Source organism: Oncorhynchus mykiss, chromosome 6, assembly GCF_013265735.2.
Source record: "Oncorhynchus mykiss isolate Arlee chromosome 6, USDA_OmykA_1.1, whole genome shotgun sequence".
NCBI classification, from domain to species: domain Eukaryota; kingdom Metazoa; phylum Chordata; class Actinopteri; order Salmoniformes; family Salmonidae; genus Oncorhynchus; species Oncorhynchus mykiss.
This window is the reverse complement of record NC_048570.1, coordinates 84,852,742-84,869,036: the sequence shown is the minus strand read 5'-3', so window position 1 is coordinate 84,869,036 and position 16,295 is coordinate 84,852,742. Positions and strand designations below refer to the sequence as shown.

Sequence of the window (16,295 nt, the reverse complement as noted above, 5' to 3'; positions counted from 1 at the left end):
ACAAGAATGGGTCGTATGGACACTGAAACACATTGAGACATTATTTTACTGTAATGGAGGAGACGTTAACCTGGAGACTGAAACACATTGAGACATTATTTTACTGTAATGGAGGAGACGTTAACCTGGAGACTGAAACACATTGAGACATTATTTTACTGTAATGGAGGAGACGTTAACCTGGAGACTGAAACACATTGAGACATTATTTTACTGTAATGGAGGAGACGTTAACCTGGAGACTGAAACACATTGAGACATTATTTTACTGTAATGGAGGAGACGTTAACCTGGACACTGAAACACATTGAGACATTATTTTACTGTAATGGAGGAGACGTTAACATGGAGACTGAAACACATTGAGACATTATTTTACTGTAATGGAGGAGATGTTAAACCTGGAGACTGAAACACATTGAGACATTATTTTACTGTAAAGGAGGAGATGTTAACCTGGACACTGAAACACATTGAGACATTATTTTACTGTAATGGAGGAGATGTTAACCTGGAGACTGAAACACATTGAGACATTATTTTACTGTAATGGAGGAGACGTTAACCTGGACACTGAAACACATTGAGACATTATTTTACTGTAATGGAGGAGACGTTAACCTGGACACTGAAACACATTGAGACATTATTTTACTGTAATGGAGGAGACGTTAACCTGGACACTGAAACACATTGAGACATTATTTTACTGTAATGGAGGAGACGTTAACCTGGACACTGAAACACATTGAGACATTATTTTACTGTAATGGAGGAGACGTTAACCTGGAGACTGAAACACATTGAGACATTATTTTACTGTAATGGAGGAGATGTTAACCTGGAGACTGAAACACACTGAGACATTATTTTACTGTAATGGAGGAGACGTTAACATGGAGACTGAAACACATTGAGACATTATTTTACTGTAATGGAGGAGACGTTAACCTGGAGACTGAAACACATTGAGACATTATTTTACTGTAATGGAGGAGATGTTAACCTGGAGACTGAAACACACTGAGACATTATTTTACTGTAATGGAGGAGACGTTAACCTGGACACTGAAACACATTGAGACATTATTTTACTGTAAAGGAGGAGACGTTAACCTGGACACTGAAACACATTGAGACATTATTTTACTGTAAAGGAGGAGACGTTAACCTGGACACTGAAACACATTGAGACATTATTTTACTGTAATGGAGGAGACGTTAACCTGGAGACTGAATCACATTGAGACATTATTTTACTGTAATGGAGGAGATGTTAACCTGGAGACTGAAACACATTGAGACATTATTTTACTGTAATGGAGGAGATGTTAAACCTGGAGACTGAAACACATTGAGACATTATTTTACTGTAATGGAGGAGACGTTAACCTGGAGACTGAAACACATTGAGACATTATTTTACTGTAATGGAGGAGATGTTAAACCTGGAGACTGAAACACACATTTATATTATTTTACTGTAATGGAGGAGACGTTAACCTGGAGACTGAAACACATTGAGACATTATTTTACTGTAATGGAGGAGATGTTAAACCTGGAGACTGAAACACACATTTATATTATTTTACTGTAATGGAGGAGACGTTAACCTGGAGACTGAAACACATTGAGACATTATTTTACTGTAATGGAGGAGATGTTAAACCTGGAGACTGAAACACACATTTATATTATTTTACTGTAATGGAGGAGATGTTAACCTTTCTAACCATACCCTGTTTATGTGTGTGTGTGTATCTGCACCTACACATCTACAACCTATCTGTGAAAGTGGAGCAGCACCTGGAGCAGATGATCTCCTGTGAGCTCTGTGCTGTGGGCAGCTCTTTGAACAAGTTGCTGGAGAGGTCTAGGGTCCGGAGCTGTATGAGCCCCCAGGGAACCACGGAGGGCAGGGAGCTGAGGCTGTTACAGGACAGGTCCAGGTGGGAGATACGGGACGACACGTCCATCAACCAGTCCAGCTCCAACCACGGCAGCTTCAGACCTGACCAACGGCCACATAGTAGCTAGAGGGGGAGAGAGGAAACAACATGTTGGCTGACGCTTTTATGGTGCACAACACACACACACACACACACCTGGCCTGACCAACACACGGGGTAAAACATAACACATTCACAGAGAGAAAAATACATACATACACAGACACACAATGGAGACACACAAACACACACACACACACACACACACACACACATAAACGCAGGCAAACGCAGACACACAAACGCACAAAAGCAGACAAACAAACGCAGACACACAATGGAGACACACAAACACAAACACAAACACACACACATAAACGCAGGCAAACGCAGACACACAAACGCACAAAAGCAGACAAACAAACGCAGACACACACACACCTCCCCTCAGTTACCTTTTCTCCCGCTGGTTCTGTGTGCGTGTCTGCTTCTTCTACCAGTCGTTGTTCAACGAGCAGTCTGCTGAAGGCTGGATAATCCATCAGGGTGTAGGAGGACAGCCCAGCGCCATTCTGCAGCAGGAATCTAGCTATCTCCTCATTACCTACATAGAACACAGTTAGATGTCCGGACGTTCTGAACAGACCCCTGGTCTAAGATAACAGGAAGTGCTCCTCATCTCTCCACCAATATGCCCAGAGTAGGCTGAAGTTGCTCCTAGACACTGATTTTGAGTGAGTTTTGCATCTTCCACTCTAATGGTTAAGCGTAGGGGAAGCTGATCCTACACTACATCATAAAGCCAGAATAAGGAAGTGAGTTGGATTGGAGGTTGAATTGGAGACACAGTAGAGTAGGAGGAAATCCCCGTCTGCTGTTTTCAGCCTGACAACACACCACAGTAGGAATGTCTAACTCTAACATTTGGTCCGAAGTGGTTAATATGTAAGCGTACATCAAATCTAATCAACTTCTATTGGTCACATACACATATTTAGCAGAGGTTATTGTGGGTGTAGCAAAATGCTGGTGTTCCTAGTTCCAACAGTGCAGTAACATCCAATAATGCGAGAAATCATTTTTACAAAAAACTAAAAACGCAAGATACAGTGCAAACTTCTATACTTGACTGTGTTCTCTACTTTGTGTGTGTGGTTTATGTGTGAGGCGTGTGTGTGGTTTATGTGTGAGGCGTGTGTGTGTGTGGTTTATGTGTGAGGCATGTGTGTGTGTGGGGTTTATGTGTGAGGCTTGTGTGTGTGTGTGTGGTTTATGTGTGAGGCGTGTGTGTGTGTGTGGTTTATGTGTGAGGCATGTGTGTGTGTGGGGTTTATGTGTGAGGCTTGTGTGTGTGTGGTTTATGTGTGAGGCGTGTGTGTGTGTGTGGTTTATGTGTGAGGTATTTGTAGGCTGTGTTCGTTTGTGTGTGTAGGTATATACACACTATCGTTCAAAAGTTTGGGGTCACTAAGAAATGTCCTTGTTTTGTAATTGAAAGAAAAGCACATTTTTTTGTCCATTAAAATAACATCAAATTGATCAGAAATGCAGTGTAGACATTGTTAATGTTGTAAATGACTATTGTAGCTGGAAACGGCTGATTTTTAATGGAATATCTACATCTGCGTACAGAGGCCCATTATCAGCAACCATCCCTCCTGTGTTCCAATGGCACGTTGTGTTAGCTAATCCAAGTTTATCATTTTAAAAGGCTAATTGATCATCAAAACCCTTTTGCAATTATGTTAGCACAGCTGAAAACTGTTGTACTAATTAAAGAAGCAATAAAACTGGCCTTCTTTAGACTAGTTGAGTATCTGGAGCATCAGCATTTGTGGGTTTGATTACAGGCTCAAAATGGCCAGTAATGTGCCATTGGAACACAGGAGTGATGGTTGCTGATAATGGGCCTCTGTACGCAGATGTAGATATTCCATTAAAAATCAGCCGTTTCGAGCTACAATAGTCATTTACAACATTAACAATGTCTACACTGTATTTCTGATCAATTTTATGTCATTTTAATGTGCTTATCTTGCAAAAACAAGGACATTTCTAAGTGAAGCCAAACTTTTGAACGTTAGTGTATGTGTGCACATGTACAGTATGTGGAGTATATGTGCAGTGTGTGTCTTGCTGTCTACCTGCGCGTGCAGCAGCGTAGAGAGGCAGCCCCGTGATGACAGCAAACTCCTCCTGGTGGATGGCACAGTCCTCAGCGTCGGCATGGTAACCCTGCACCAACATTCTAACCACCTCCAGGTGACCCTGTTGGCACGCCGACACCAACATCCAGTTCAGCAGATCTCTGTGGACACACGGACCTGAGAGAGACATGCAATCTGTTTATCATCTACTAACTATGATTACTACACACACACACACACTTTCAAAACAATACATGCAATCTGTTACTATCGATTAACTACTACACAAACACAGGTGGAAAATGTCACACACACACACACACACACACACACACACACACACACACACACACACACACACACACACACACAGCATTGTCACCTGGTACTGAGTCGAGCAGCTCTCTGACCAGGCTGACATGTCCATAGTGTGCAGCCAGGATGGCGGGGTTTCCCTCTGATGGCTCCAGGGGCAGGGGCACACGGGCCTCATGGAGGAGGTAACTCACGCTCTCCGCATCACCATGCTGGGTGGCCACACACAGGAGACGCAGCTGAGGAAGGGACGGGAATAGGACAAGTTAGTATATTAGCAGATAGTCAAGTTTTGTTCAAGTCCACCTCTCCACCTCTACCATAGGCTCCACTTAGCTGATCTGTAGCCAACTCTTCATTCACTGTCATGCTGTACAGTTGGGAGCAGGGGGACATTTAATTTCAATCACAGTCAATCCAGGAAGTACACTGAAATTCCAATTCTCTTCAATGTTTTTCAATTAGGAACATTTGGAATTGGAATTTGGTGTTGTTTCTGAATTGATTGGAATTGAAAACTACCTTTAAGGAAGTTTTGACACCAAGGGTTACTATGGTTTTGATTGCATTTAGTAACTTTTCCCACTCAATTCTGCAGCAAATTGGTGCTGTGACTTCGTTGCAGCAACAGCAAAATGGCATCTAGTGACAAATCAAGGAGCTAATAGCTATTCTCACTGAATATATGTTGGCAACAATGTCTGCAACCAGGTAAGAACATGAGCATCAAAGTTGATGTAATGGCACCATCAGGTGGGCAATCAATGTACGACCAATAGATGAGTTAGCCGCAACACATCCAGTATGGAACGAGGCGACCAATAGATGAGTTAGCCACAACACATCCAGTATGGAACGAGGCGACCAATAGATGAGTTAGCCACAGCACATCCAGTATGGAACGAGGCGACCAATAGATGAGTTAGCCACAACACATCCAGTATGGAACGAGGCTACCTCTACAACACCTGGATAAGGTGTTAGTGCTTGGCTGAAATAGAATTAGGGCTGTCCTCAATTAAAGAAAAATATTGGTTGACCGAAAGTTGTTTGTTCTTTTGACCAATCGATTTGTCAAAATTTTAAGCCTGTATTTTTCCATTTATAGACACACCCTACGTGTTTTAATAAAATCAACTATATGTATTGAGTTTGTCTGATGCTTTAAGCTTACGGTTTGATGAAATAAGAAATGCCTCAAGAGGGCACCAGAGATCTAGATAACCAGAAGACCTTAACCTGACCCAACTATTCTCCTCCCGCTCCTGCTGGCTTTCGCAGATTATGCCGTTACTCTCCTGAAGTTGCCGGTAATAGGCTGCAGGAGGACTCGGCAACCTTTCTCATGTGGAATGCCGATTTATCTTACCATTTCTACCGATCTGCGTGCCAGTTATGTTTTTCATAAACACATTTTCGTGAAGCAGTTTCATTTAATTTATAATATCTTCATATCTCAAAATCATTGTCATGTTTAATCAAAATTATTCTATTGCCATTGCCAACTATGTAAAAATAGCCTACATAAAGCCAAACAGTACCAGCACACAAAATGAGTACCCGAACCTATTTGAGTCCAAGTCAAGCACTGATAAGATGTAATCAGGTAGGCCTATTTTATGCCGTTTCCACTGGATCAGAGCAGGACATTGTTCCCTTTCACGCTGAGTGGTTATTGAAAGGGAGAGAGCTGGAAAGACTTTTCAAATACATTAAGGAACTATTGTAATTCACAATAATATAAAAACAGACTTTGTTTGCTTGTTGTTTAAGGTGAAGAAAACTTCACTTTGAGAAGCTCCACAGGTCATTCGTGGTGGTGCGTTAAGCCAATCAGAAATACTATCAGATCCCCAAATGGACACATTTATATACATTTGCGCACAGGCCAGGTAGCCTATAGGCCTACTTCTATGTATAATCAGGCCAGGTAGCCTATAGGCCTACTTCTATGTATAATCAGGCCAGGTAGCCTATAGGCCTACTTCTATGTATAATCAGGCCAGGTAGCCTATAGGCCTACTTCTATGTTTAATCAGGCCAGGTAGCCTATAGGCCTACTTCTATGTATAATCAGGCCAGGTAGCCTATAGGCCTACGTCTATGTATAATCAGGCCAGGTAGCCTATAGGCCTACTTCTATGTATAATCAGGCCAGGTAGCCTATAGGCCTACTTCTATGTTTAATCAGGCCAGGTAGCCTATAGGCCTACGTCTATGTATAATCAGGCCAGGTAGCCTATAGGCCTACTTCTATGTATAATCAGGCCAGGTAGCCTATAGGCCTACTTCTATGTATAATCAGGCCAGGTAGCGTATAGGCCTACTTCTATGCGTGAGCGTCCTTACTCAACATTGACAGCAGCGCTCCGAACAAAAGACAATGACTAAATTGACAAAACTTGTAAATGGAATGAAATAAACCAAAACTTGTATCTCACAAGTGTAGCAGCATAGGTTGTGCATCTGCAAACAATGTGTCCACACCAACAATGAGAACAGGAAGACTGGAATAATAATATTGAATGCATTAACAGAAATGACCATAACCAAATGAACAGACATGGTAGATGAGACATTATATTCATTTACGGTCATTGTACTACTGGTGATATGTAAATGGAGAAGTGATATAAACTAACAAACGCAAACAATTCACACAATGAATTGATGAAACAATGAATGTGCACAAATTGGCGGGAGAGAGCGCATTCTGTAGAGAGAAGTGCATGTACATCTGGGCGCTGCATTGGCCATGCAGCATTTACGCTGTGACGGCCTCAGCAGGAGTCGGGGCGTTCATACTTCTGCACTGCTCCACGAAGCACAAGAGCTGTTGTCAAGGAAGTGAGTTTGTGTTTTCTACAGGATGTGCCGCCTCCACCTACTGTCAATCAACCGTGTCAATGCAGACACAGAACCCACTGCATTGTTACAACATGTGGAAAGCGCATGGCGACGGGGTACAGCGCTGGATTTGGCCTTTGCATGCCTCTGAAGGCGCCGCAATTGAGTCACACAGACCCAAAGCCACAACAGAATCAGAAGAACAGTTTCTGAGAGTCAACAGCTTGCGTGATAGGCAGCTCACAGGACAACAGCTTGCGTGATAGACGGCTCACAGGACAACAGCTTCGAGCTGTTCTGTGAAGGGAGTAGTACACAGCGTTGTATGAGATCTCCAGTTTCTTGGCAATTTCTCACATGGAATAGCCTTCATTTCTCAGAACAAGAATAGACTGACGAGTTTCAAAAGAAAGTATTTGTTTCTGGCCATTTTGAGCCTGCAATCAAACCCACAAATGCTGATGCTCCAGATACTCAACTAGTCTAAAGAAGGACAGTTTTATTGCTTCTTTAATCAGCACAACAGTTTTCAGCTGTGCGAACATAATTGCAAAAGGGTTTTCTAATGATCAATTAGCCTTCTAAAATGAAAAACTTGGATTAGCTAACACAACGTGGCATTGGAACACAGGAGTGATGGTTGCTGATAATGGGCCTCTGTGCGCCTAACATTAACAATGTCTACACTGTATTTCTGATAAATGTTATGTTATTTTAGTGGACACATTTTTTCTTCTCTTCTCATACATGTTACTGCTTGACTAAAACAATCTCTGGCCGATCAACAGCCAAATGACCAAACAATTGACCAGTCGACTAATAGAATACTGTGCTCACTGACTGTTGTTCTCTAGGACCAGAGTTGGACCTGGTCTCTGCTCTCATTCCACAGAAACCTCAGACAGTTCCAATGCTGAGCTTTGTGATTGTATTGTAGACAAGCACTGGATGGCAGGGTAACTGTTTGAAATGTTGATATATATTAACTGTATCGACCAACGGAATACTTTTCCATTCCTTTGGGCACCATGCACTCTGCACACTGTTGTGTTGCCCTACTTCTTACTTAAAGGCTTTTTAAGCCCTGGAGAGAGTTGACAAGCTGCTTTCAAGCACACAGACCTCGTTCATCTATAATTCCTGGTTACCACTGGCCGACGTTGTGAGGAAGCCTAAAAGTAGCAGTATGAATCAAGCGTCGGGGTATTTTAGGGTACAAGAACAGATGCCAACTAAAAAAAACAGTTCTGCTTTTTCAATCTGACACACAATTGTTTTATAGGCATGTATGAATTTAACATCATCTCTAGTCAACCTGTATTACCAGTTCTCAGGAACATGGCAGTAACTGGGTCTCCACATCTCCAGTCAACCTGTATTACCAGTTCTCAGGAACATGGCAGTAACTGGGTCTCCACATCTCTAGTCAACCTGTATTACCAGTTCTCAGGAACATGGCAGTAACTGGGTCTCCACATCTCCAGTCGACCTGTATTACCAGTTCTCAGGAACATGGCAGTAACTGGGTCTCCACATCTCTAGTCAACCTGTATTACCAGTTCTCAGGAACATGGCAGTAACTGGGTCTCTATATCTCCAGTCAACCTGTATTACCAGTACTCAGGAACATGGCAGTAACTGGGTCTCTATATCTCCAGTCAACCTGTATTACCAGTTCTCAGGAACATGGCAGTAACTGGGTCTCTATATCTCCAGTCAACCTGTATTACCAGTTCTCAGGAACATGGCAGTAACTGGGTCTCCACATCTCCAGTCAACCTGTATTACCAGTTCTCAGGAACATGGCAGTAACTGGGTCTCTACATCTCCAGTCAACCTGTATTACCAGTTCTCAGGAACATGGCAGTAACTGGGTCTCCACATCTCCAGTCAACCTGTATTACCAGTTCTCAGGAACATGGCAGTAACTGGGTCTCCACATCTCCAGTCAACCTGTATTACCAGTTCTCAGGAACATGGCAGTAACTGGGTCTCCACATCTCCAGTCAACCTGTATAACCAGTTCTCAGGAACATGGCAGTAACTGGGTTGTATTCATTAGGGAGAAAACGTATTGAAACACAGTGAAACCTGGCGGTACTAGCTGAACTCGTCCGATAATAGCCGGAACATATGCTGGTGTGTCAAATGTTAAGTTACTGTGAGCCCCACATCAAATCTATTCCTGAATGACAGGAAGACAAGCAGATAAAGGTAACCAAGGGCAACACTGAACACTCTAGGAAAGGAGAAGTGGGTTTGGCAGCATGGGTGTTTGGAACCTACCGTATGCACACATACACACACACGCAAGATTACTGTCCCATAACGATCCATACAGTAATGAGATTACTGTCCCATAATGATCCATACAGTAATGAGATTACTGTCCCATAATGATCCATACAGTAATGAGATGACTGTCCCATAACGATCCATACAGTAATGAGATGACTGTCCCATAATGATCCATACAGAAATGAGATTACTGTCCCATAACGATCCATACAGTAATGAGATTACTGTCCCATAATGATCCATACAGTAATGAGATTACTGTCCCATAATGATCCATACAGTAATGAGATGACTGTCCCATAACGATCCATACAGTAATGAGATGACTGTCCCATAATGATCCATACAGAAATGAGATTACTGTCCCATAACGATCCATACAGTAATGAGATTACTGTCCCATAATGATCCATAAAGTAATGAGATTACTGTCCCATAATGATCCATACAGTAATGAGATTACTGTCCCATAATGATCCATACAGTAATGAGATTACTGTCCCATAACGATCCATAAAGTAATGAGATTACTGTCCCATAACGATCCATACAGTAATGAGATTACTGTCCCATAACGATCCATACAGTAATGAGATTACTGTCCCATAATGATCCATACAGTAATGAGATTACTGTCCCATAATGATCCATAAAGTAATGAGATTACTGTCCCATAACGATCCATACAGTAATGAGATGACTGTCCCATAATGATCCATACAGTAATGAGATTACTGTCCCATAACGATCCATACAGTAATGAGATGACTGTCCCATAATGATCCATACAGTAATGAGATTACTGTCCCATAACGATCCATACAGTAATGAGATTACTGTCCCATAATGATCCATAAAGTAATGAGATTACTGTCCCATAATGATCCATACAGTAATGAGATTACTGTCCCATAATGATCCATACAGTAATGAGATTACTGTCCCATAACGATCCATACAGTAATGAGATTACTGTCCCATAATGATCCATACAGTAATGAGATTACTGTAATCTACGTAAATAAGTGATGTGTCAGTAGAACAGAGGTAATAAAGAAACATGGAATCAGTACTTGAACTGGTTCTGTATTGAAGGGAGTATTTCATAGTGCTTATGGAGAGGCAGGAGAGAGAAAGGCAGAACTAGGCCACTTGTCTCCTGACACTGTGTCTGGCAGGCTGGGATCCACTCCAAAACAACAAGCGCAGTACACCCACTCTAGAATATCAACAAACTATCACATAACTAGAGTACCACTCAGAGAACACACACACATTCACACAATCACACAGTCTTTAGATAACACCCCTATCTAACATCAACAACTACAGCAGCAAATTAAACTCACACACACACAGTACAGGACCAAGTCAAAGCCACAGACATGTGGGGTGTTGCTGTCTTTATGTCAAGGCAGTGGGACTTCAGTGGTGTTGAACCATGAGGGGCTGTAGAACCATGAGGGGCTGTAGGACCATGAGGGGCTGTAGGACCATGAGGGGCTGTAGGACCATGAGGGGCTGTAGGACCATGAGGGGCTATAGGACCATGAGGGGCTGTAGGACCATGAGGGGCTGTAGGACCATGAGGGGCTGTAGGACCATGAGGGGCTGTATGACCATGAGGGGCTGTATGACCATGAGGGGCTGTATGACCATGAGGGGCTGTAGGACCATGAGGGGCTGTAGGACCATGAGGGGCTGTAGGACCATGGGGGGCAGTAGGACCATGAGGGGCTGTAGGACCATGAGGGGCTGTAGGACCATGAGGGGCTGTAGGACCATGAGGGGCTGTAGGACCATGAGGGGCTGTAGGACCATGAGGGGCAGTAGGACCATGAGGGGCTGTAGGACCATGAGGGGCTGTAGGACCATGAGGGGCAGTAGGACTGATCAACAACATACCATGATGCAACCTTACACATCTCTTATTCACACACAAACAGTGACATGTCAACACACACACACAGTGACATGTAAATACACACACACACACACACAGTGACATGTAAATACACACACACACACACACACACAGTGACATGTCAACACACACAGTGACATGTAAAACACACACACAGTGACATGTAAACACACACGCACACACACACAGTGACATGTAAACACACAAACACACTGACATGTAAATACACACACACACACAGTGACATGTAAATACACACACACACACACACACACACACAGTGACATGTAAATACACACACACACAGTGACATGTAAATACACACACACAGTGTCATGTAAATACACACACACACACATACACACAGTGACATGTCAACACACACACACAGTGACATGTAAATACACACACACACACACACACACACACACACACACACACACACACACACACACACACACACACACACACACACACACACACACACACACACACACACACACACACACAGTGACATGTAAATACACACACACACAGTGACATGTAAATACACACACAGTGACATGTCAACACACACAGTGACATGTAAATACACACACACACACACACACACACACACACACACAGTGACATGTCAACACACACACAGTGACATGTAAACACACACACACACACACACACACAGTGACATGTCAACACACACACAGTGACATGTAAATATACACACACACACACACAGTGACATGTAAATACACACACACAGTGACATGTAAATACACACACACACACACACAGTGACATGTAAATAAACTCACACACACACACACACACACACACACAGTGACATGTAAATACACACACACACACAGTGTGTGTGTGTGTATTTACACACACACACACACACAGTGACATGTCAACACACACACAGTGACAGTGATAGTGATGTAAATACACACACTAACACACACACAGTGACATGTAAATACACACACACACACACACACACAGTGACATGTAAATACACACACACACACATGTCAACACACACACAGTGACATGTAAATACACACACACACACAGTGACATGTCAACACACACACAGTGACATGTAAATACACACACACACAGTGACATGTAAATACACACACACACACACACACAGTGACATGTAAATACACACACACACAGTGACATGTAAATACACACACACAGTGACATGTCAACACACACACAGTGACATGTAAATACACACACACAGTGACATGTAAATACACACACACACACACACAGTGACATGTAAATACACACACACACACAGTGTGTGTGTGTGTATTTACACACACACACACAGTGACATGTCAATACACACACAGTGACATGTCAACACACACACACACAGTGACATGTAAATACACACACACACACACACACACACACAGTGACATGTAAATACACACACACACACAGTGACATGTAAATACACACACACAGTGACATGTCAACACACACACAGTGACATGTAAATACACACACACACACACACACACAGTGACATGTCAACACACACACAGTGACATGTAAATACACACACACACACAGTGACATGTAAATACACACACACACACACAGTGACATGTAAATACACACACACACACACACAGTGACATGTAAATATACACACAGTGACATGTAAATACACACACACACACACAGTGACATGTAAATACACACACACAGTGACATGTAAATACACACACACACACACACAGTGACATGTAAATACACACACACACACACAGTGACATGTAAATATACACACACACAGTGACATGTAAATATACACACACACAGTGACATGTAAATACACACACACACTCACAGTGACATGTAAATACACACACACACACAGTGACATGTAAATACACACACACACACAGTGACATGTAAATACACACACACACACAGTGACATGTAAATACACACACACACAGTGACATGTAAATACACACACACACACGTAAATGAATGTAAACATGTTGTTGTCCCACACCAGGAGCATATGACACATTAGATGGTTACAGTCACACCAAAACAATCTCTGTAACACACATCACACATTATACAGCACATATCTGCATTAGGCTAGAAACACAACGGCCTCCACATGGCAAGCGCTCTCATTTAGTGTGTGTGTGACAATGTTTGTGCGTGCAAGGATATGAAGGTGTGTATGTGAGACAGATCCGTCTTGGATTTTGTGTGCGTGTGCATGCGTGTATTATTTTCGAGACAGGTCTGTCTCTCTCTGTTCCACTCGCCCCCTCTGTTCCACTCGCCCCCTCTGTTCCACTCGCCCCCTCTGTTCCACTCACCCCCTCCAGCCGAGGACTAGCTGCACTACACTCCACACAGCAGGCTTGCTGGATCAGCTCCCGGGCCCTGCTGCTCTCCCCTTCCCCGTACGCTGCCTGGATGTTCTCCAGGGTTGGAGACGGACCCAGAGAGGAGGCTCCACCGCTGGCCATCGCAGACGCCTTGGCTCCCATGTCCTCCACTGCCAAAGAACCTGGGGAGAGAAGGACAGAGGAAGAGAAGATAACAGAATAGAAGAGAACAGAAGAGAGGAGAAGGAACAGAGAAGAGAGGAGCAGACAGAAGAGAGGAGAGGAGACAGAAGAGAGGAGACAGAAGAGAGGAGAGGAGACAGAAGAGAAGATAACAGAATAGAAGAGAACAGAAGAGAGGAGACAGAAGAGAGGAGACAGAAGAGAGGAGACAGAAGAGAGAAGACAGAAGAGAGGAGACAGAAGAGAGGAGACAGAAGAGAGGAGAAACGGAACATACTTCCATTAGATCAGACCAGCTGCAGTCTAACACAGTAACAGAATATTGGGGTAGTAGGCGTGCACAGAGCACCGGTGGCAAGTAAGAAATAGGTCACCCTGCTAAAGAATGCAGTCTCTCTCTCTCTCTGGATACTGGACTAGTGTTGGAGTTTGGAGTGAACACACACACACACACACACACACACAATAAGAAGCTCTCATGTTCATTCCGAAACATCAGTTTGCACTAATGAATAAACCTGGGATGTATCATCCTTTGGAAAGAGTGAACTGATATCTCAACACAGGTCAGTATTACTTCACTTCAGTGGTTTCAGTGTGGTAATAATGTCTGTCATCAACCAGAGCTTTAGAGCAGGTGGTAAATCCTACCTAGATTCTCACAAGCCCTGATTGAACATCACTTGAGTATGCTGGTCTTCATACACACAGTGGGTCAGTTCATGGGGTGAACAATCCACATAGAAAAACAATGGGCAATTTAAACATGTCCATTCATCCTATGCACTGAAATTGAATCAATCCCAGCCCTGGTATCTATAGATTATAGTATATATAGATTATAGTTGACCTGAGTTGGTGACCTTAAAGGACTAGGCATGAATCGTGTTAATTAGGCACAAGAGGAAAACAGACTGAAACAGGGAGGGATTACATGGACTTGTCCAATAAGAAACACTCATTGTTTTTCCCATTGTGTGCCCTAATATACACAACCCTGGATTGGTTTGAATCCACTTACAACACAACAGAGAAGTACTCATCAAGTCTGATGCTGGCTCCTTATTCTACCACTGGGATGACACTTTTTCCCAATATACCTATTCCCCCTCTCTCTTCTCCAGAACCTGTGAGGTGGCCACTATCAATCCTTTCTTTAGGCTTTGCATTGAAAACATCACTCGTCAATATGGGGTCTTCTGTATGTATGTATGTATGTATGTATGTATGTATGTATGTATGCATGTATGTATGGGATTCTGAGGTTATCTTGAGAAGATCAATTCCTGTGTGTGATCTAATATAGAGACTCAGAGACTGTAGCCATGTCTTTCCCTTCAAACCGTGCGGGTCCCTTCAAACCGTGCGCGTCCCTGTAAACGTGCGGGTCCCTGTAACCGTGCGGGTCCCTGTAACCGTGCGGGTCCCTTCAAATCGTGCGGGTCCCTTCAAAACGTGCGGGTCCCTGTAACCGTGCGCGTCCCTGTAACCGTGCGGGTCCCTTCAAAACGTGCGGGTCCCTTCAAACCGTGCGCGTCCCTGTAACCGTGCGCGTCCCTGTAAACGTGCGGGTCCCTGTAACCGTGCGGGTCCCTGTAACCGTGCGGGTCCCTCGTCCCTGTAACCGTGCGGGTCCCTCGTCCCTGTAACCGTGCGGGTTCCTTCAAACGATGCGGGTCCCTTCAAACCAACCATGCGGGTCCCTTCAAACCAACCATGCGGGTCCCTTCAAACCAACCATGCGGGTCCCTTCAAACAAACCATGCGGGTCTCTGCAGCCCTGAGCGTCTCTGCAGCCCTGAGCGTCTCTGCAGCCCTGAGCGTCTCTGCAGCCCTGAGCGTCTCTGCAGCCCTGAGCGTCTCTGCAGCCCTGAGAGTCTCTGCAGCCCTGAGAGTCTCTGCAGCCCTGAGCGTCTATGCAGCCCTGAGCGTCTCTGCAGCCCTGAGCGTCTCTGCAGCCCTGAGCGTCTCTGCAGCCCTGAGCATCTCTGCAGCCCTGAGCGTCTCTGCAGTCCTGAGCATCTCTGCAGCCCTCTGAAGTGGGCCTGCTGCTGCTGCTACATGTATGTATAATTAATATGGTGAGAGTCTGACTGGGCTATAAAGGCTGTATGAGAAAGCCAGAGGGACTGTAGCCATTAGACCTGCCTGCACCCCAATGCGTCAATACCGTCTTCCTGGCCAGTCTGTGTGTGTGAAGAGACCTTGAAGGGCAAAGCAGAGCACAGATCAGACGGCACAACAAGC

General features: G+C 43.9%; 1 protein-coding gene across 7 annotated transcripts in view; it reads right to left on the bottom strand.

Annotated features, from left to right (window-relative positions):
- LOC110526993 (leucine-rich repeat kinase 1) overlaps window positions 1-16,295 on the bottom strand; it is a 152,430-nt gene that overhangs the window by 102,538 nt on the left and 33,597 nt on the right. For 6 of the 7 annotated variants that reach the window (XM_036981265.1, XM_036981262.1, XM_036981264.1 and 3 more), the window contains 5 exons: window positions 13,854-14,047; window positions 4,480-4,651; window positions 4,095-4,274; window positions 2,406-2,554; window positions 1,808-2,034 (listed from right to left, as the gene is read on the bottom strand). In XM_036981265.1, the coding sequence (XP_036837160.1) occupies window positions 1,808-2,034; window positions 2,406-2,554; window positions 4,095-4,274; window positions 4,480-4,651; window positions 13,854-14,047 (922 nt within the window). Of the gene's footprint in view, window positions 1-1,807; window positions 2,035-2,405; window positions 2,555-4,094; window positions 4,275-4,479; window positions 4,652-9,545; window positions 9,734-13,853; window positions 14,048-16,295 lie in introns of those variants that run through there. The other variant, XM_036981268.1, reaches the window with a different exon arrangement.